The 19,403-nt window shown below is 39.9% G+C and overlaps 1 protein-coding gene across 5 annotated transcripts; it reads right to left on the reverse strand.

Annotated features, from left to right (window-relative positions):
- Positions 1 to 1,133: 1,133 nt before the first annotated feature.
- Positions 1,134 to 19,365, reverse strand: LOC112157019 (ETS-related transcription factor Elf-2). Of its 5 annotated transcripts, none has more exons than XM_024289446.2 (10): positions 19,032 to 19,365; positions 10,633 to 10,757; positions 10,309 to 10,543; positions 4,703 to 4,816; positions 4,437 to 4,616; positions 4,195 to 4,281; positions 3,934 to 4,126; positions 3,457 to 3,855; positions 3,211 to 3,385; positions 1,134 to 3,135 (listed from the first exon to the last, which is right to left on the reverse strand). In XM_024289446.2, exons 2-10 carry the CDS (start codon positions 10,705 to 10,707, stop codon positions 2,551 to 2,553), a joined length of 2,043 nt encoding a protein of 680 aa, XP_024145214.1. In that variant the 5' UTR covers positions 10,708 to 10,757; positions 19,032 to 19,365; the 3' UTR covers positions 1,134 to 2,550. The 5 variants fall into 5 exon arrangements, with proteins under 5 accessions (XP_024145214.1, XP_024145213.1, XP_024145216.1 ...); XM_024289445.2 differs by having other exon boundaries at positions 10,633 to 10,760; XM_024289448.2 differs by lacking the exon at positions 19,032 to 19,365 and adding an exon at positions 16,719 to 17,162.
- Between the last annotated feature and the right edge of the window lie 38 nt (positions 19,366 to 19,403).

The following is a 19,403-nucleotide window of genomic DNA, read 5'->3' on the forward strand; positions in this document are numbered from 1 at the left end:
TGCAAATGCAAACATATTTTTTGAAAGCAAAAAAACTAAGTTTGCAAATTCAAAAATATTTGTGCAAAAATAAAGTTTGAAAATGCAAAAATATTTTTTAAAGCAGAAAAAAGTTTGCAAACGCAAACATTTTTGAAAATAAAAGTTTGCAAAAGCAAAAGAATTTTTGGGAAGCAGAAAGAAAAGTTTGCCATCGCAAAAATATTTTTTTAAAGCAAAAAAGAATTAGTTTGAAAACACTAAATAACGCTAAAATATTTTTGCAAAAAAAGTTTGCAAATGCAAAAACATTTTTGCAAGAAAAGATTTGCATATGCAAAAATATTTTTTGAAAGCAGAAAGAAATTAAGTTTGCAAAGACAAAAATATTTTTGCAAAAAAAAGTTAGCAAATGCAAAAAAAATTTTCCAAAAACGTTTGCAAATGAAAAATATATTTAACGCCCCAAAAAAGTTTTTGAAAGCAAATACTCATTTTTATTTGCAAATTATTATTTTTTTCTTAACACTTCACATTTCGTTTGCAATTTAAAAAAATTTTGATCTTAAAACTGACCTTTGCTTGCAATATGATAACACAAAAATTTCAAACAAAAAAACGTGTTTAAATGTAATTTTTGAATAAACCATCCACACTCAGAACACAGTGGATTCATAAATAAAAATCGTGGAATGTTTGAATAGATTTGATTTTGAGAAATCGGTGACGTCATTTCCGGTGTTTAGAAAAATGAAGAAAAGTAGTGAGTCCAAATTACCTTTAAAATCCAGGGCACTAGATAGTAATTTAGTAGTTTGGGATTAGGGTAGGAATTCGGACAAAGCCACTGCCAGCAAAACACTGTTTTGCTAGCTAGTTTTCTGATAGCAAAACAGTGTTTTGCTATTAGAAAACACTGTTAGCATCAATCGCAAACACAACTGCTATCAGAAAACACTTTTTTAGCCTGCAAACCAACCCCGGCACCACTTCGGTGACGAAAAAAGTTATGTGGCCCTCACAAGAAAAAGTTTGGAGACTACTGTTCAACATAAAAAACTTTGCAAGATTGAAGTAAAGTTACTTTAAAAAACTGTGACTTCTGTAAAGAATCAATCAGTTAAAGTTTTCAAAAATGTTTTTACAGACAAGTGAAAAGTTCTGCTTTTATATTTCAGTAAAATCTACTTTAATACACTTTGAAACAAGAGTACAACAAAATAGAATATACTTCAAATGTTGAATATACAAACGGTTCAGTCTGAACAAAGACTATCTTCCCTTCTTCCAGATAAGATAATGAAGCGTCGGGGCAGAGTCGATGCGGCAGACCGACCCGCTGACCTCTCTGTAACTCGGTGCGCGGCGACCGGCCGTCCACGGCGGTTCGCCCGTTCCCAGACCGGCTTTACATACATTCCTATTTCCAGAGTTCAGAGTGTGTTGGCGTGTGCTTTCGGGCAGCAAATCGCAGAGCAAACGCATAGAAAATCCTTATTGTTTTGTCACATTTAGACCTGAAATGCTGAACAACGCGCTGCCAAAAATAATGAGGGGGGGGGGGCAGAACAAGCTGATTGGATCATCAGAGGAACAAAAGGAAAATAGATGAATACAGTGGTCCCTCGATAGAACAAATTAAGAGTCATTTTCCATGGTTAAAATGTTATTTTTACATTTTCGACAGGTGTGTCTTGTACAGAATACGTTTTCAATTGCGAGTAGATCTCCGTTTTCATTCTACAATTCTGGACTTATTTTTCCAAGGAGGTTTGAACTTTTGAAACAAGAAAAAAGCGTGAAAGTGCTCATGTCTGTTTGATAGATAGTTTATAGTAAGGCGTTTTACAGCCTTAAAACATTTAGAATTGTTCTAAAACTGATTTCCTCCATCACATCATATTTTTGGTACACAACAAACGAGGGACCACTGTACTACAAATGTTAGTTCGGTTTCCTTAATACTGTGCCTGGTACAAAGTATTGAAACACACATTTTAATTTTTTAAAAAATAATTCAAAACCAAAAAAGAGCTGAAATCTAGGATGGCTCTGTTAACGTTAGCTCCATAAGCCGTATAGAAGGTTATATGTACATACATGACGTGTTCCTGTCTGACATCGCTCTTTGCGATCTCTCTGCTCACCTTCCTCTTCCTCAGTCTGCACAGTGATAAAAGTGTAAAAAAAATAAAATAAAATAAAAAAAGCTGCTGGTTTTAACAGTTATAGAAATAGAAACAGTTTAAAAAGCTTATTTTTATCTTTTTACAATGTGGTCTGTTGCAGCTCTCTGCCTTGTAGTGTTTAAGTTTGAGGGTTTTCCTGCTGTCAGTCTGTGATCCAGCAGGAGGAGTAGACTGTAGTGATGGGGGTTGGTCCTATGATGCAGAGATCCAAACCTAAGGAGGTTCTGTGGAGGTTCCGTCAGTCCATGTCAGTTCTAGGCAGCGACAGCCTAAAAACAATTGGTTAAAGTCTCACAGGTTGCTGCTGGTTATTACAGGTAAAAGTAAAAATGACCTCAGAAATGTAAAAACTAGCTTCAGCCTAAAGGAGGGAAGAAGAGTTTTAACACTCGGGCTCCTCCATCTTTATCCCATCTGGAGTTTCCAGTTTGAGAACCATCTCCGACTTAAGGTTCTGAACAGTTTGGGCGTTGGCCGGGCTCGGCTGCACCTGCATGGCCTGCACAGGGGCGCCCGTCGCCTTCAGCTTCTCCACGGTGACGCCGCCGGTTCCAATGACCAGCTCCGTGCCATTGATGATGCCGCCGATGTAGTGAGGCGCCGGCGCCGCCACCGCCCGGCTCCCCGCTGAGACGGTCACCACGCCCGCCCCCCCGCCCATGCTCCCCGGCTGCGATACCACCAGAGTCTGTTGTGGCGCCTGTGGCGGCACGGTGAGCCGCATCACTTGCGTTCCGGGGACGACGTTGACGGGCGTGAGCGCCCGGACCGTCAGGGGGCTTCCCAAAAGGCTGATGCCTGCTGGCGGGACTGCGGCGCCGGCGGCGGGTTTGCTGGTGCCCGCCTGCAGCTGGCACTGGGCCAGCTGGTGGGCCGGGATGGTGATGATCTTCGCCAGCTGGACAGTGATCTTATCCCCGTTCTCCGCCGTGGCCGGGACCATGGTCGGAATAGTCTGGATCACAACCTAAGCATCGACAGGAAACATTGAAGCAAAGTTTCTCAAAAATAAAACCTTTCCCGAGCTTCGGCGGCTGCAGACCTTCTGCTGGGAGTTGGCGTTGGCTGCGGCGCTGACACTGGAAGTGTTGGTGAGGATGGTGGTGGGGCTGGCCGCCCCCGTTGCTACTGGCGGCTGCTGCACGGCGACGGTGGAGATCTTCTGGCCCTGTGATGTCGTCATGACAACAGGAACCTGCATTGCCACTCGTACCGTCCTGTAAAGGAAAGCGGAGGACATGAGCGGGAAACCTTTGGGTGACGGTCAGGAGGTTAGGTGGCGTTTCACCTCGGCCCGGCGGCGTTGGAGATCCCAGCTGGGTGGGACTGCTGGCTCCCGTCCAGAGCAGACGAGACGGCGACGATCCTCGGTCCTGCTGTAGTGACGGTGGCTCCGCCTCCTGGCGGCGACTTGTTGCTCGCGGCGACGGACGTTTGGACCACGCTGGCTCTGCTAGCTCCTCTCAGAATGTTGGGCTTCTTTGAGGGCGGGAGCTCGGAGGCTTGAAGCAACATGTCGGACGGAGGAGGGACGCGCTCGTACGACACCGCCGTGTCCGACGCCATCAGGTCGTCAGACATGTCCGCTTTGTCGTCAATTATGATGATGTTTTTGGGCATTTCCTTAAACTGGTAAACCAACCGCTGGCCTTCTACCTTGGAGAGGATGCCACGCTGGTAGTAATATCTGTAGATGAATCAAAAACCTGATGTTAAGATTCTGTCATGAAATTGAAGATGTTCCTAAAACTGCAAACACTCCCACCTGAGAGCTCGTCCCATCGTCTCATAGTTCATGTCAGGCTTGTTCTTGTGTTTGCCCCAAAGCCTGGACACGGCCTTCGAGTCCACCAGTTTGAAGATGCCCTTCTCCCTCTGAGTCCACTTGATGTACCTGGGACAGGTGTTCTTGTCCTGCAGGAGCTCCAGCAGGAACTCCCATAGGTAGGTGGTGCTCCCTGGTGGACACAGAGCATTAAAACCTGCAACGTCTTCAGAGGTCTAACAGCGTGTGACCGACACACACCTTTGCCTTCTCTGGGCTTCTTCTTGATGCTGAGATCCACCGAGCCGTTGGAAAAGGTCGTCTGATGGATCTTCGGCTTCTTTCCAGCTGAGCAGAGAAAATGTTTTGGTGAGCAGAGCAATATGCAAGCTGACCACTAGATGGCGATTCTGGGTGATAAAATTGATCTTTTTACTCTAAAAATGTTCATCTTTATGCATCAAAATGTTTTTTTTTTTTTTTTAATCTGTGTTCACACGTACTCCGTCTCTTTCTGACAGGTTCGTTATCGAGCTCCGGCTCTTCCATGGAGGTGACCATCTCGTCGTCCTCCTCGCAGCACTCCTCAGTGGAGATCTCCACCTCCGTATCTGTTATCATGTCAGGTCGCATGGCAGTAAGGAGGAAGTCTGGTGTCACGTCACATGGTGGGACGAAAGTATCTGAGCAGTAATCAAAGAGAAAATATCTTTGCTGGGGCACAACTGCAACAGCTGGACGGAGCTGGCAAGAGTTTTTTTTTTTTTACCTGGACTTCGATCTTCTTGGAGGCTGGAGGGTGAATCCATATGAAGCAGAGCTTCTGCAGCTTCGATAGTTTTGTCTGAGCAGTGAACGCTGGTGAAGTGAACAGACGCCTCCACTGCAAGAGTCCAGATTTAACACAAGATCAGTCTTCAGTTAAACAAGCATCCGAGAAATTGTTTTATATTTAAAGTTCCGCTCTGTTGTAAAAGCGTTCCGAGTGGTCTCCGAGATGTGGGAGGAGCCTACCCTCGTTTCCCATCATCTGTTTACACGCTCTCCCCCTAGCTTATAGCCCCTCACAACCCCAATCTAACATTACTGTTGCAGCACAAACGGCGAGCAATTTTAGCGCCATCGTTTGGAGCCAAATGTCAGCTCAGACCAGTAAAACAAAGACGTACGTGGTAGTGCTGCCACAAACGGTTAATTTAATAGTCGACTAATCACTGCTCCTGAATTCCAACAATTTAAGTAAAGAAAAACAAAAAAAACGAAATCCTAAGCTTAACTTTCTTAAAATATATTGCCCATCATCAGAAAAATGTCAGAAGAACATGTTAAAACATAATTTTCATTGGCACGAGTCTTCAAAAATAAATATTTTGCTTTTTCCAAACAGATAAACTGTTATAGAGTGGTAAAAACAGGGGAAAACAACCACAGAATTACACAAAAGACGCCCCCTAGTGGCAAGCCTGACTGTTTTGGACACATTATTAACATCAATGTACTCACAAATTCAAAAATACTTAAAAGTTACACTTTTTTTGCCATTCATAATATTTTGTTGCTCTTACAGCATGTAAAGTTTTAATTGCAATATTGTAGAACAAAAACAAACTACAACAAATGCCATTTTGGATGAGATAAAATAATAGTCCAGATGCCATCATTTCCAGCATCGGCACACAGAACACTTTTACTATGATCGAATATTATATGTGAACCCTTTAAACCCGTCACCTGGGAGAACGTATAACTGTTAACTCAAGAATTATATGCAGCCTGTTGTGAGGGAAGTCTAGCTTCCTCTGGGGCCCTAAGAATGAGCCGGGACACCTGCTGTTGTTGTCACTCAATGGGAAGGCCCGTGAGATATGGTTACACCCTGGCCTGTCCATGTTTGGCCATCTAAGGCAGCAGGCACCATGCAGAGAGGGCAAATCTGCTATCTTTAGATTCTCTCACTCATTTACCAAAAATAAAAATAAAAAAAGATGGGGCATGTGTTGGGCATTATGGTGTGGATTTTAAATTCCACAGAGCTGTCCTTGAAACTAGAGAACCTTCCAGAAATGCCAGCTTAGCTTTGGATGGATGCTTAAATTTCAAGACTATTTCTTGCCATTATGAAATTTCATAACCTATATGGATTATAGAAAGAAAAAATATATATAAATAGCCTAAATGTAAAGAAATTGCGATAAAGCAATAAAAATATTTTAATAAAAAAAAACAAGCAGGTCTATTTAAAAAAAAAAAAAAAAAAAAAGTAGTTCTGGCTCTTGTCACTTCCGTGTTTACACTCATCCTTTCCCTCCAGTTCTCTTCGAAGAAGCTCATAAATCCTCCTGTCACTCAACACCCGCCTCATCTCCTATTGGCTGATCTATACATTAACGCCCGCCCCCTTTGAAATCTGACTGGGCGACTGCTGACGTTTCAAATCAATGCGCACACCACTGGGCCAACGGGCGAGTCAATAGAGGAAACGCCCCGCCCCCACACTTAAACAATGCTTCCGCCATTGAGATGGGGCACGATTTTCCTTTAAAATGTTACGAAAAACCACGCAGACAACTTTGTACAGTTTAAGTAAACATCAATAAATAAGTTTTAGTCGAAAAAGAAGGATATTGACCAAAAAAGTGTTCATAATTTGAGCCGGGAAGAAAAAGAAAACGCCAGGCCGTCCCACGCTTCCACGAGAGGCTGCACAGCCCCATAACGGAAACCGGAGAGCAAAATAACAAAAGCTGCATCCTCGGAGGACGAAAACTTCCCGATAACTCATCCACAAAACAAACACCGCAAATAAAAATGATTGCAACAGGATTAATAAGGATTAGAGTCACCGTAAAGAAATAAAACGGAGATTACCGAAACAAAATGACCAAAGTAAAGTTAATCATCAAACAGCTGTTTTCGTGTGAAACGAGAGGTTTTGTTAAATGCCGCTGAATAAAATAGTTAGCGGGGAAAAAATAATCCCGCATGTCCTTCGGACAGACAGCGTGGCAAAGACGTAGGAAAGACAACATCTGTGCACTTCCTGGTTGTGCAGCCCCGACGTGCAAACCGTTATTCACCATCATCCAGCAGCTGGAAAAAAGACGCTCGGACGTGCAACGCGCGAGACATGCGGAAAAACTACTCCAAAGCGCGCAGCGACACAACCCGGTGCAGTTTTCCTCTTTAAAAGCCGCTAATTTTTAACTGTAGCTTCGCCATGCAGGTTGCTACCAAGGTGATCACTTCCTGATTGCCCTCCATTACTTCACGGCACAAGGCTGCGGGCTGAAGCGCAGCGGCCGAGGCTCCGCACGAAGCCGCGCGCTCGCGACAGCAGCCGAGTTCAGCATTAGCGTAAACAAAAAGTACTTTACTGGCTCTGATCAGCAGGTCGAGCTGGTTGGAGTGCCCCTCATGCTGTAAAGTCGCCATGTTTTCCTCTTGCTGGAAATTCACATTGACTTCTCACTGAATTGCATTGGAGGCTACTAGCTCAGATCACTCCGCCCCTAGAGGAAAACCGACTGAAATTCAACGGGACGCAGCATGACCTCACATGTGTATCCTTCCGCCACCGACACAGGAAATCCTCCCTTTGCCCTCCCTCTGTTGCGTAGCGAGTACGTAAAATGAAACTTCCGTTTGAGAAAAAAAAAACATTTGGTAAAAATCTCACGACTCAAGGGAAAAAATATTAGATAAAAAAATAAATAAATGGCTGTCATTTAACCACAAATTTACATTCACGATTTTATTTTTTAGCACAAAAATATTTGTTAATTTATGTGATAATTTAGCATAAATATAATAAGTCAAATCAAGTGTTTTATTTAGAATAACAACAAAACAACTATTTTAGGGAAATATGAACATCCATTTCTGTCCATTTCTTTAGGCATCAATCGCACATTTTTTGTATTATGACATGCTTGTAATAATGCAGAAATTTACTTATTATCTAAGTCCTAAACCAGTTTTTATCAGGTCAATTTTATGCTTTAAAGGGCCTACATCATGTAAGACTTTCAGAGTAAACTATATTCATATCATTGGAATACTAAAGAACACATTTTTTATGAAATATGAGTTACTTTGTGAACACTTTTCACACAGAAGTAAGACGCCTCTGAGGCACCGCCTTTCTCTCCTTGTGGGTGCCCGCCTATTTCATGACGTCAGACTAGTCGTTGTCGTTTCTGCAGATTAGGTGCAAGAAGAACCCTTCTTTCTCAGCGTTGATGCTAAAATGAAAGCGATCACCTCTAGCTCCACGGAGAAAGTGCGTGTGTTAGTCTGGGGACGGTGCTGGCAGAACAGACGCTTCCTGGAAGAGGCTGTCCTCCCGTGTACATATGTATGAACACGCGAGGGGCTGGTGCTCAAAGAGGAAAGCTCAGAGATGCATAAATGGAGCAAAATGGTGTTTTGGGGTTGTTTTTTGTAAGGAATTAACATAATAATACACTTAAAAGCTCAAAAAAGTGGATTTGACATAATATAGGCCCTTTAATCATTTAATTAGATCAGGGGTCTGCAACCTTCCACAGTAAAAGAGCCATTTGGGCTTGTTTTTTACTGATCAAAACCTAGAAGGAACTGCAAAGTCTTATTTTGATACTGCTGTGCATTCATTGCAATTTATTTTTTAATAATAAACATGAATTGTGTTTCTTTTCTGGCATGATTAAAAACAGAAATATAAGGAGAAACCAGCATTTTCTTAAGATATTTTTTTAACTTTTGACAGAAGCTCGTATAATTTCCTTTCAAAATAAAAACCAGCTTGTGCCAAAGCGGATCGAAGCAGTGCAGCTCTGAACAGCATAAGATATGTGCTTTAAACTCATAAAAGATCAGACTTTTTACTAAATATTTGAAATCTGTGTATTCTGGAGGAAGCAAATCGCAAATAAGACATCAGGAATGTAAAAATATTTACATAGTTTATCTTTGAGCTACGCCTCAGTCATAATTTTATAAACTTGACTAATCTAAATAAAAATAATATTATTATTTTATTTTTCTTTAGTCAAATAGCAACAATGGAGAAGTAAAAGAGACACAAGTGGCTCAGGAGCTGCAGGTTGCAGACCCCTGAATCAGATAGAAGCATGAATGAAACAGACATAATATAAGTTTGTTTTTTTCCTGTATTTTTTTTTTTCTCTTTTACGGAATAAATAAACAAAAACAATGAGAGTAATTGTTGATAAATGTACTAAAAGATATGTTGTTGTTTTAAAAAGTTCTTCTCTATATACTAGATTCTTGGTTTAATAATCTTTAACTAGACAGGTTCCTCTCTTCTCTTTAGACCATGTGCCTCAATTTACCACCAGAAAAATATAAAAACTATATTCCAGTCCTTCAAGTCGGTTTGCAGATCACATTGAATAGAACATTTCTTCTCCTCAAAGACGATTCCTGCTTTCTAGTCCGTTTCATTTTCATTTAAAGATCAGAATTTCATTCATATTATTTAATTTTAACCCTAATAAGACTGACAGTAAATGTTGAAGCTTGATTTGTGCCCAGTTTTAAAAAGCACATTTTAGTCCAGTTGCATATATATTCATAAATTTAAATGGTCTCACTTGGGAAAAAAAAAAAAGTCTAGGGATAATTTCTACTCAAGTTCAGATCTAAAAGCCTTTAGTGAGTCAATCTATGTGTTTAATAAACCACACAGACAAATTGTAAAACAACCTTTTAAATTCAATTAGTTTAAGAATTCCAAAGTTCTTTTAAATCTATACACAAAAAATGATCCAGTATGTAAAAATGTCTTCACTATGGGCTGAATTTCTGTTTCCTTTTTCTGTTTGTAGAGAATTCTTGTATACGGTGAGCACATTTCACTAAAGACACTGAAAAGTTTTCTGTTTTTTCATCATTACAAATTTTACAGACACCTCCAGCCCAACAAAAGGGAATCAAGTTTACCCAAAACTTCCACAAGGTGGCAGTATAAGAATAAAGACAGTCATGGTTCTGCTGTATTTGAGTGGACTTTAAAGTTGTGGATTTTACAAGCTAATGTGAGTCAAACATTACAACTGTCTGATTGCTTTATCCAGTAACAGGGAGAAATGTAGAAGTGAGGACGTTTTATCTGAAAGGCCACCAACTACAAACCCATAACTGGATGAGAAAAGACATGAACCTCTGGGCAAACCTCTGTAAATTGGATCTATGCATCCAAAACAAGAGAAGAAATTAGTTAAAAATACAAGAGAACTGCATAAAACAAAACTAATCTGGACTCACTAAAATAAACTTTTTTTTGGGTCTTAAGACCTTTTCCCCTCATTGTAACTATTTTTATGTGCCTCCTTAAGAGCAAATGAAAGTTTTGGACATCGAGGGGGTTCTCACCTCGTTCTCCTTCTGTCTCCACCTCCTGCATGACATCCGTCTCATCAGCATAGACCAAAACCTGGGCGGAGTACTCCTGCTCCTCGGCCAGGCAGGTCCCAGGCATCTCCTCCACGATGACAGCAGGACAGCCTCCGGAAGCTTCTCCCTCCTCCGTGTCTTCACAGACCTCCTCAGCTTCACACTCTCCTTCTACCTCTCCTTCCATCTCCAGATCCACCTCGCATTCTCCCTCCTGTCGAGGAAAAGGTGACCAGAGGAAGTGAAAGCAAACAAACAAGTAAAAAAAAAAAGTAATTATGAAGTTTTGGCTATAAAACCAACCTGCTGCAGATCTTCTTCAGCTGCGACATACTCCACCACAGTCCCACCGGTGTCAACCAGCACCACCGAGGCCATGGCTCATGCTCTTTAGACACAGCAGATGCTCTTCCTGATGGCCTCACCTGCTGCTAAAACAAAAAAATAAATAAAAAAATGTTTACCCTTTAGAACAAAGTCAAAGCCTGAGGGTCAGATCCAACCCACCGGGTAATTCTATCCAACCCTCCAGATCATTTTATTTAATTATTACTAATGGCCCGATGTTATCTTGAGCTCATTTCTAACTTGTGTAATTTTGACAAAATAGCATTTTACACACAGTTAAAAAAAAAAAAAAAAAAAAACACATAACACCCGTAGCTTTTATTTGCCTGAAACCACAGGCTAAGATCTCATCTCCTGGTCTTAGCCGGCAGGACATGCCTGTCTGCTATTACAGGAAAAATGCTCTGACAGCAAGCCAAGTTTTTCCACCAAACACACGCAGTGTCCAGTGGAAACCAAGGCAGGGAGGACTGGCGCCATGGCAACGGTTGCCATGAACCACAGGGCTTTAAGTTCCTGTTCTGCACAAGCGCGGTGGGACGACTGGATCCAAGACAAAGAGAAGCGGAGGAAGACAGACGATTGTTTGCAGTTATTTAATCTGATGCTCCACCTCCTCCTGCTCTGCCTGCTTTATACCACGCAGGAGCAGCTTTAAACTGAAGACTAAGAAGAACGATGCTAAGAAAAATGCTGAAGACAAGAAAAGTTAACAAAAAGAAAATTAAAACAAGACTTAAATTAAATGAGGTCGGCATCTGAAACAAAGCACTGATTTTTCCACAAAAGACAAAGTTTTAGCCTCACTGACTGAAATATAACAAAAGTGCGCTTTGTGGTGCTGAGCGATCACAACTGTATTCAACTTTACTACACTCTGACTCTATATAATTCAAAAGTGCACAATGATCATGCTCGTAGCCAGGAAAGTTAGCATTTCTACAGAAAGACTTGATCTCTTTTGAGAGAAGATGTTCTCTGCTTTACCCCATTAGACTGAAATACTTGAATTTCGCTCTAATGGGGTAGAGCAGGGGTGTCAAACTCAATCACACAAGGGGCCAAAATCCAAAACACACCTTAGGTCGCGGGTCGAACAGGATAAACAGTTACTAAACACACTAAAACTAAATTATTAAAATGTTAAAACCCAAATTTTTAACATAATTACGTACTAGATGAACGCTGTAAGCTGAATTTGGCTGCTGAAGATTCTAGTGCTGATAGCTGAAGAGGATAGCTTAAAAAAAATGCTGACGCGATTAGCCAGCTAAAATATTAGCTAAATGCCAAATTAGCCTAAAAGACAAAACAAATAAAAAACTTTAGGTTAGCCAAAACAGCTAGCATGTAGCTGAAAAAAATAGCTAAACTTCAAAATAGCATAAAAAACTGAAAAAAGCCTAAATTAGCCAAAACAGCTAGAGTGTAAATATTAGCCCAACTCCAAAACAGCCTAAAAAACATAACAAAAAAAGCCTAAATTAGCCAAAACAGATAGCATGTAGCTGAAATATGAGATAAATGCCATAATAGCCTAAAAAAATTATAGTACATGCCAAAATAGTCCAAAAGCTCACAGAATGCCAATTTTTAAAACCGTAACTCTTTGACATAATTATTAATAATAAAAAGGCAGGAGTATTATTCCAGAATAAATCAACTTGAACTTAAATAACTTTCAATATTTTACTCTCCATAAAAATATATTTTGTCAAAATTATACAAGTTAGAAATGAGCACACAATAACATTGGGCCTTTAATAACAATAAAATAAAATGATCTGGAGGGCCGGATGCGGCCCTCGGGCCTTGATTTTGACACATGTGGGGTAGAGGTTACAGGGATGCACAGAAAACATTTAGCTAATAAGTTTCTGCTAATGTTAGCTTAGCTAGACGACGATCCCTCTTCAGCATCATCATACTCAGTCACAACGGGCTTCCTCTTCAGATGCTCGTGTATAGTCCTAGTGCTGCCATGAAACACAAGTTCTACCTTGCAGATATTGCATTGGACACCTTCTTTTATTTATTTTTATAGTTCCCACTTTCAAGCTCCGATGGTGTGTTGTTATGGTACCCGAGTCTTCCTATAACATCCTGTGGCATCAGTACTGACACAGATTAGCACTATTGCGCATGTGTGTCATAGACAATGGCAGACACGGCACTTGGAAGCGCTCACCATAGCTTTAAGATAAAAAAAAAACAAAAAAAAACACACACACAAAACGACGAATCGACTAATAAATTCGTTGTTGTAGTTGTGACATAGTTGTGACTAATCGTGGCAGCCCTAATCTACACTAAAAATATGCCAGACTGTCGAGCAAAACCATCTTTTTTGTTATAAATACAACGTGTAAGAAAGCTTTCACCAGAATTTCCACATGTGCAGCATCAGAGTCTCTGTCAAACATCTGAATCAAACTGATTTCATAAATAGTGATTTATGTGTAAAACTTCCAATATTATTTCCACTTAAGTAATGTATAAAGATAGAACTTGAATTATTACAATGATAAACTTCTGCATCAAAAAAATAACAGAAAATCTGTTTTTTAGCCAGACCAATATAATGAATTGCTTTCAAAGAAATTTAATTCATGAATTTCATTACATTTCTAAATGCAGATCAACTTTAATTGATAGATTTTTTTTTTTTACTTTAACATCCATGTAGCCTTAAAAACACATTACGTGAAAGCTAAGGCCTTTAAAATTTCTTGGTAGCATAAAGATCAGACAGTAAAACAAGATCAGTTAGTCTGATAAATCTGTGTCTGCCATGTGGTCATGAGAGTAAGAAAAGACTAGAAAGACCCGATTCCTGTCCTGCTCTTGGAGCAACTAAAAGCAACGGTTTTATATTCTGGAGTCCTAAATTTGATCATATTAAGGTTTAGCAAGAGTAATCTGATCTTATTGTCAATGAAAGTTTTAAAAAAAAAATTCTGAGTAAACTGTACCTTTAATCCTGTGAATTATATTAATGTGTGTTTATCTTTTGTGATCACATTTGCAGTTTTTATAACGAGTTCAGAGACAAGAAAGTGAATAACTTCCAGTAAACCACTCCCTTTAAGGATGGTTCAAATTTCTTCATCCTCATGCCTCTGATCTGTCTTTTCCTTCATAGCTCAAACTACATTTATCACCAGCAAAATTATCTTATTTTGGCAATATCCAAAAAGTCCAACTGAATTTGAAATTGCATTTAATCTAGAAATAATCACTTTACTTCTATAGCACCTTTAACAAGCTTTCAAGCACAAGGACAAAAAGACGCATAAAAAACATTAATTAAAACTGTAAAAAGTCATTAGACGCAATAGATTAAAAGCAACAACAAAAAGATATGTATAAAGGAAGGAAATGTTTTGACCAAAATTCGAGGAGGCACTGCACAGATTAGAAGACAGACCAAGTAAAATTGTACAAAAGATAAACAGTAAGAGCCAAACAATACCTAAAATCCCAATAAATAAATACACAGTGACTGCACACATTGCTAAATTAAGAGATTGCATGTATGTGGTAATTATTAGGTGTGGTTGTATTGTTGTTTGTATGTTTGAATGGTTTTCAATGAAAAAACATTTTTTTTTGTTCAGGTTTACTGTAAATTTGCTTTTAAAACTCAATCACAATTTCATCAATCTTGATATCAAAACGTTCAGCTTGTTCTGACATTACTGATTTTACTTTTGTTATTCATAAACTTTATAGTTTTTGAAATGTTGAGCAAAATATGCCCCATAGGAAAGTAGGAAAGTAATTTTAAGTGGATTAGAAACAAGTCTTTAAATATATTCATGGGTTATGCTTTCATCTTTTATTGTAACTTTCAAAAAAATTGGAGTTTGGCCAATATTTTAGCAACATGCAAACATTTTTGGGCTAATTTGTTATTTATTGGGGTTTTTAGGCTAATTTAGAGTTTACCTGATATTTTAGCAACATGCAAACGTTTTTGACTAATTTAGTTTACTGAGGAATTTTAGGCTCTTTTGGAGTTTAGCTAGTATTTAAGCAATGTGCTAGCTTTGTTGGTTCGCATCTACCGAGGGTTTTAATGCTAATTTGTAGTTTAGCTAATATTTTAGCAACAGGCTAACATTTTTGGCTAATTTGTCATCTACTGGGGTTTAATAGGCTAATTCAGTGTTTAGCTTCTATTTAAGCAGCAGGCTTTTTTTGACTAATTTAGTTTACTGATTAATTTTAGGCAATTTTTGGAGTTAAGTCCGTATTTAAGCAATGTGTTAGCTTTTTTTGGCTAATTTGGCATCTACTGATGTTTTGTCTGGCTAATATGGAGTTCAGCTCATATTTAAGCAGGACACTACATTTTTTGCATCGTTAGCACGTATTCGGGATTTTTAAGGAATTTTACTACAAATTTTTCAGAAATTAAGGTCAACTTCAGCGCTCTTTCTTACTACTTTAACAAAATTTCAAGTCAAATTTAACATTTTGCAAATAGCTTTTGCATTTTCAGCAAATCCTTCCACTAATAAGTCAATTGCATCACCATTTTCAGCAAAAAACTTCAGCATCTTCAGCGACTACTTTCAGCACAAAGCATTCACACTAGCATTATCGCAGGTAATGCAACTTTTCTAGTTTAATCTTGTTTTAATAACAGAAACCAGTGAAGGACAGAGACTGCACAATTCACTAAAAGTTTAATAAACTATCATATATTTATTTTTAGTTAGTTTAAAGCTAATGATGGTTAAGATGTGTGATTTACATCTACTTGGCGCATGACCCGATTGGTCGACTATTAAAATAATCGTTTGTGGCAGCCCCATTTCACAGGATCAATTATTTTGTGCATTGTCCCTTGTTTTACATAATCTCTCTTAAATAAATAAATGCTTCATAAAGTCTTCATAAGAATCAAACACCGATAAACCCTTCTAAACGCAGCTAAAAATGTCAAAATCAAACTTTTGACCTAAGATGACAACCTTCTCAAACCCAGAGTGTATCAGGGTATCAGGACATGTTCTACCTACTGTATAATGAATGGCCCATGTTGTGTTGGTGTTTCTTCTGTTACAGCTCAGAGGGAAATGATCTTCTCAATTATTCAGGGTCATAAACAGCACAGAGCAGACAGACATGCCACACTGCTGGAAAGAGGCGAGGTCGATTCACAGTTTCAGCACACTAACCGGTCCTCAGAGGTCTAAGGACCCTGCTGCACAATTCATGATGTCGACTTTTCAGGTTTCTTTTGCGTGGCTCAGAAGAAAGATGGAAAACAAGCTTCCTTCACTTTATATTTCTTCTAATCCTTTCAATAAGGTTGAATGATTTCATATTTGTGCTCTCTGGCACAAAGATGAACCATGGGTGTGTCTAAGTTCCAGGCAGTGGGATGTTATTAGCTGTTAAAGTGACAGCTGCTAGTTAGTTAACTCGTTGGAAATTGTGACTCACAGACATTTTGCAATCTGTCCAGAACTGGCCACTGGAAAGTCACTCAAAAACATGGAAAAGTAAATCTTAAAAGTGCCTTTTTGAGTTATCTGTGCCCTCTACTGAGCAACCAATGCACCAGAAAAGCAAAGCGAAATAAACATTTTGCAGGAACAGTTTCAAAATGGGTCAAAAAAGCAATGAATCCTGTCTTTTTTGGAGTCTTTTTAAACGCTGCATTCATATAAACCAGTATTTCAAGACCAACAAGCCCACTGAAGACACGTGGCTGCCTCTGCTGTGTAGCTCAAATATAAAGAACTTTTATTGTTTCTTTCTAAAGTTCATAGAGAATGAGAAAAAAACATGTATAAAATGTCACCTCCACCCTGCTTGCTATCAGCTGCTGTTATCATGTTTGCAGTGAAGGAATTAAAACTATTTGAAGGACTGAACGAGGAGTGTCTCAGAGAGTCTGACCATGAGTCAGGCAAAAAAAAAGAGAGAAGTAGCTCGGCTCTACTAACGTTTAGGAAAGGGTTTGTGGCGAGAAAAGCAAACATTTCCCACTGAAAAGACAGAAACACTATAAACATGCCTCAACTTGCCTCGTCTATGAAAGAGATATCCAGAATGGAGCTCTGCATCTTCACTTGTCAGAAGTCTAAATCAATTTGAGGATACGTTGATGTGATGGTTTCTTTGGGTGGGAAGAAAACTCGTTCAGATTTGTTCTCAAATTTAACTTGTACGCCTGTCATCCATCCATCCGTCCGTCCGCTCAACTGTCAGCCGTCTGCTCTCTGGCTGCCTGCGCCGTGGGTGGAAGGAGCGATTCAGCACTTCTCAGGCCCTGCCTCGAGCTCACATCACAAGACGAGGGTGGAACCCATGCACACTGGCAGTCACATGATTTTTCAACAACCCAGCTTTTGTTCCGAGTGGCTGGGGCTGCTGTTGTAGATACAACACCCTGCCTTGTGCCCTGCCTAACACACACACAGACTGATGACACAACCTGCGAATAAACTGCAAATATGGCGTCCAGATTTACTTAGCATCCGGACCATAATCAAACACAGCCAAAGTCCACTGACCTGCAACGGTCTTCGAAAGCCACCATAAATTATGGAAATTTGAATTCAGTTCGACAATAGAAATATCAGTCTTGTCGAATTTAAAAACTTACAAGTCCAATCCAGCGCATAACAACTTTACTGCAAGTCAGTTTAACTAGCTTCCTTCCTATGTTCCTGAAACTCCAGCCTCCCGAAACTGACAATGAAAGGCAAACTGCCAAAAAAAAGCTTGTAAAGAAAGTCAAAGCTGCAGCTGTCCTCCACCACATGATCTATTCATCTTTGTTAAACAAAACATTGAGTGCAGTGTCAGCTCCTGGCCTCTCGCTTTTTCTCTGCCTCAAAGCAGAACACTTGGAAATGACCTTGCCGTCCGCCAAACACAAACCTTCAGACTGCAGTTCAACTGTCAGCTTTGACCGTAGGATGAGCCGTCTGAGCAAAAGGCGGGCGGGCTCAAACATTAACCAGCGCTGCCAAAGGTTGAGGCCTTTTGGTAACAGTTTATAAAAAAAAAAAAAAAGCAACCCAAATAATAATCTGTGACCATTATAAACACATAAATTGCATAATTTAGATCATATGCGTCAAAGTCAAGGCCCGGGGGCCAGATCCGGCCCTCTGGGTAATTCTATCCTGCCCTCCAGATAATTTTATTTTATTGTTATTAATGGTTTGATGTTATCTTGCACTTATTTCTAACTTGTATGATTTTGACAAAATATATATTTTATGGAGAGTAAAATATTAAAACATCTTTAAGGTTTAATTAAGCTGTTTTGGCTATTTAGTCTTTTTTCATTTTTTAGGCTATTTTGAAGTTTAGCTATTTTTTCAGCTACATGCTTGGTGTTTTGACTAACCTACTTTTTTAAGGTTAATTTGGCATTTAGCTAATAATTTAGCTGACCATCAGCTTCAGCGTTTTCAATTTCAGCATTTTCAGCTATCAGCACTAGCATCTTCAGCTGCTCAATTCAGCTTACAGCATTCACACTAGAATTATCACAAGTAATGCTATATATCTAGTTCATAATCATGTTGAAAAGTTACCATTTTAAAGTTTTTAAAATTTAGTTTTAGTGTTCAATAAATTTTTATCCTGTTCGGCCCGCGACCTAAGCTGTGTTTTGGCCCATCTAACCCCCTGATTTAGAGAATAACTTTAAAAAATACACTTTAAAGTAATCACTTTTCAACTTCAAATACTTATTTTGAAGCTTAAATTGGAGGTTGGAATAGATCAGCTATCCATAATATCAGTTTGAGTACAGACTTGCCATTGAAAATAGGCAGACATTGATGGATCACCTTTGGTTTTCTGGTAAAGGTGATGAAATTTTACACCTTAATATTAGTTTAATTTCTTCAAATTAACTGAGAAAAAACTACATTGAATTCAAACTTTAAAAAACTTATAATTAATATATTTATAATTGAAGGGTTTAGTATACTCAGCTGACCTAATACACTGCAGGTGAGACATCATGCTAGCAGCTACTACAGTTGTGCAAGTGTCCCTCCCTCCTGACAGTATCAGCTAGTGGCAGCAGCCCAAGTTAAAAACAAATGTTGAGATCCCAGATCAAAGTTGGTGAAGGAGCTCAACTCCTGCCAGGAGCCTTTGAGCAAGGTGTGTAGCAGGGTAAACGCAGCTGCATTGTGGGAATTCACCCTTGGCTTTAGCCTTGCAGCTCTCCGTGTTATTTCTGAAAGTCTCACCACATCGGGGTGAATTTCGCATTTTTAAAAACCTACAGGCGGGCTACTGACGCGAACTTAGCTAACTTTGGTTAGCTTTGCTAGCCGAAAACAAGCAGTAAACATGAGAGCGTCACTCACCGTTAGCTTCTTGTTAGTTCCGCCGGTGGTCGTTAACTAGCTCGTTTTTTTAAGTCTTCCTCCGACTTTGACATCCACTATCGGCTCTCCTCCAGCCGGTCAGACCCCCTACAGCTGCAGCCCACTGTCAGCTTGAGGAGCAACGCGGCTAACGCGCACCTCCGCCGCTAACGCTAGAGACAGTGGCCGGGTTAATATTGAAGGGTCGCGCGCGCGCGCGAGCGTCAGCGACCTTCGAGGCCTCGCGGAGCGATAACGCCGAACGCCCTGGGTTCAAAGCGACGCTCCCCGGCCCGCCGCGAAGCTAACGGCTGCGGGCTCCGTCTCTCAGCTTACGCTGCTCCGGCGTGACGTCACGGTGTAAACAATCAG

Source organism: Oryzias melastigma, linkage group LG1 (genome assembly GCF_002922805.2).
Source record: "Oryzias melastigma strain HK-1 linkage group LG1, ASM292280v2, whole genome shotgun sequence".
Lineage (NCBI taxonomy): Eukaryota > Metazoa > Chordata > Actinopteri > Beloniformes > Adrianichthyidae > Oryzias > Oryzias melastigma.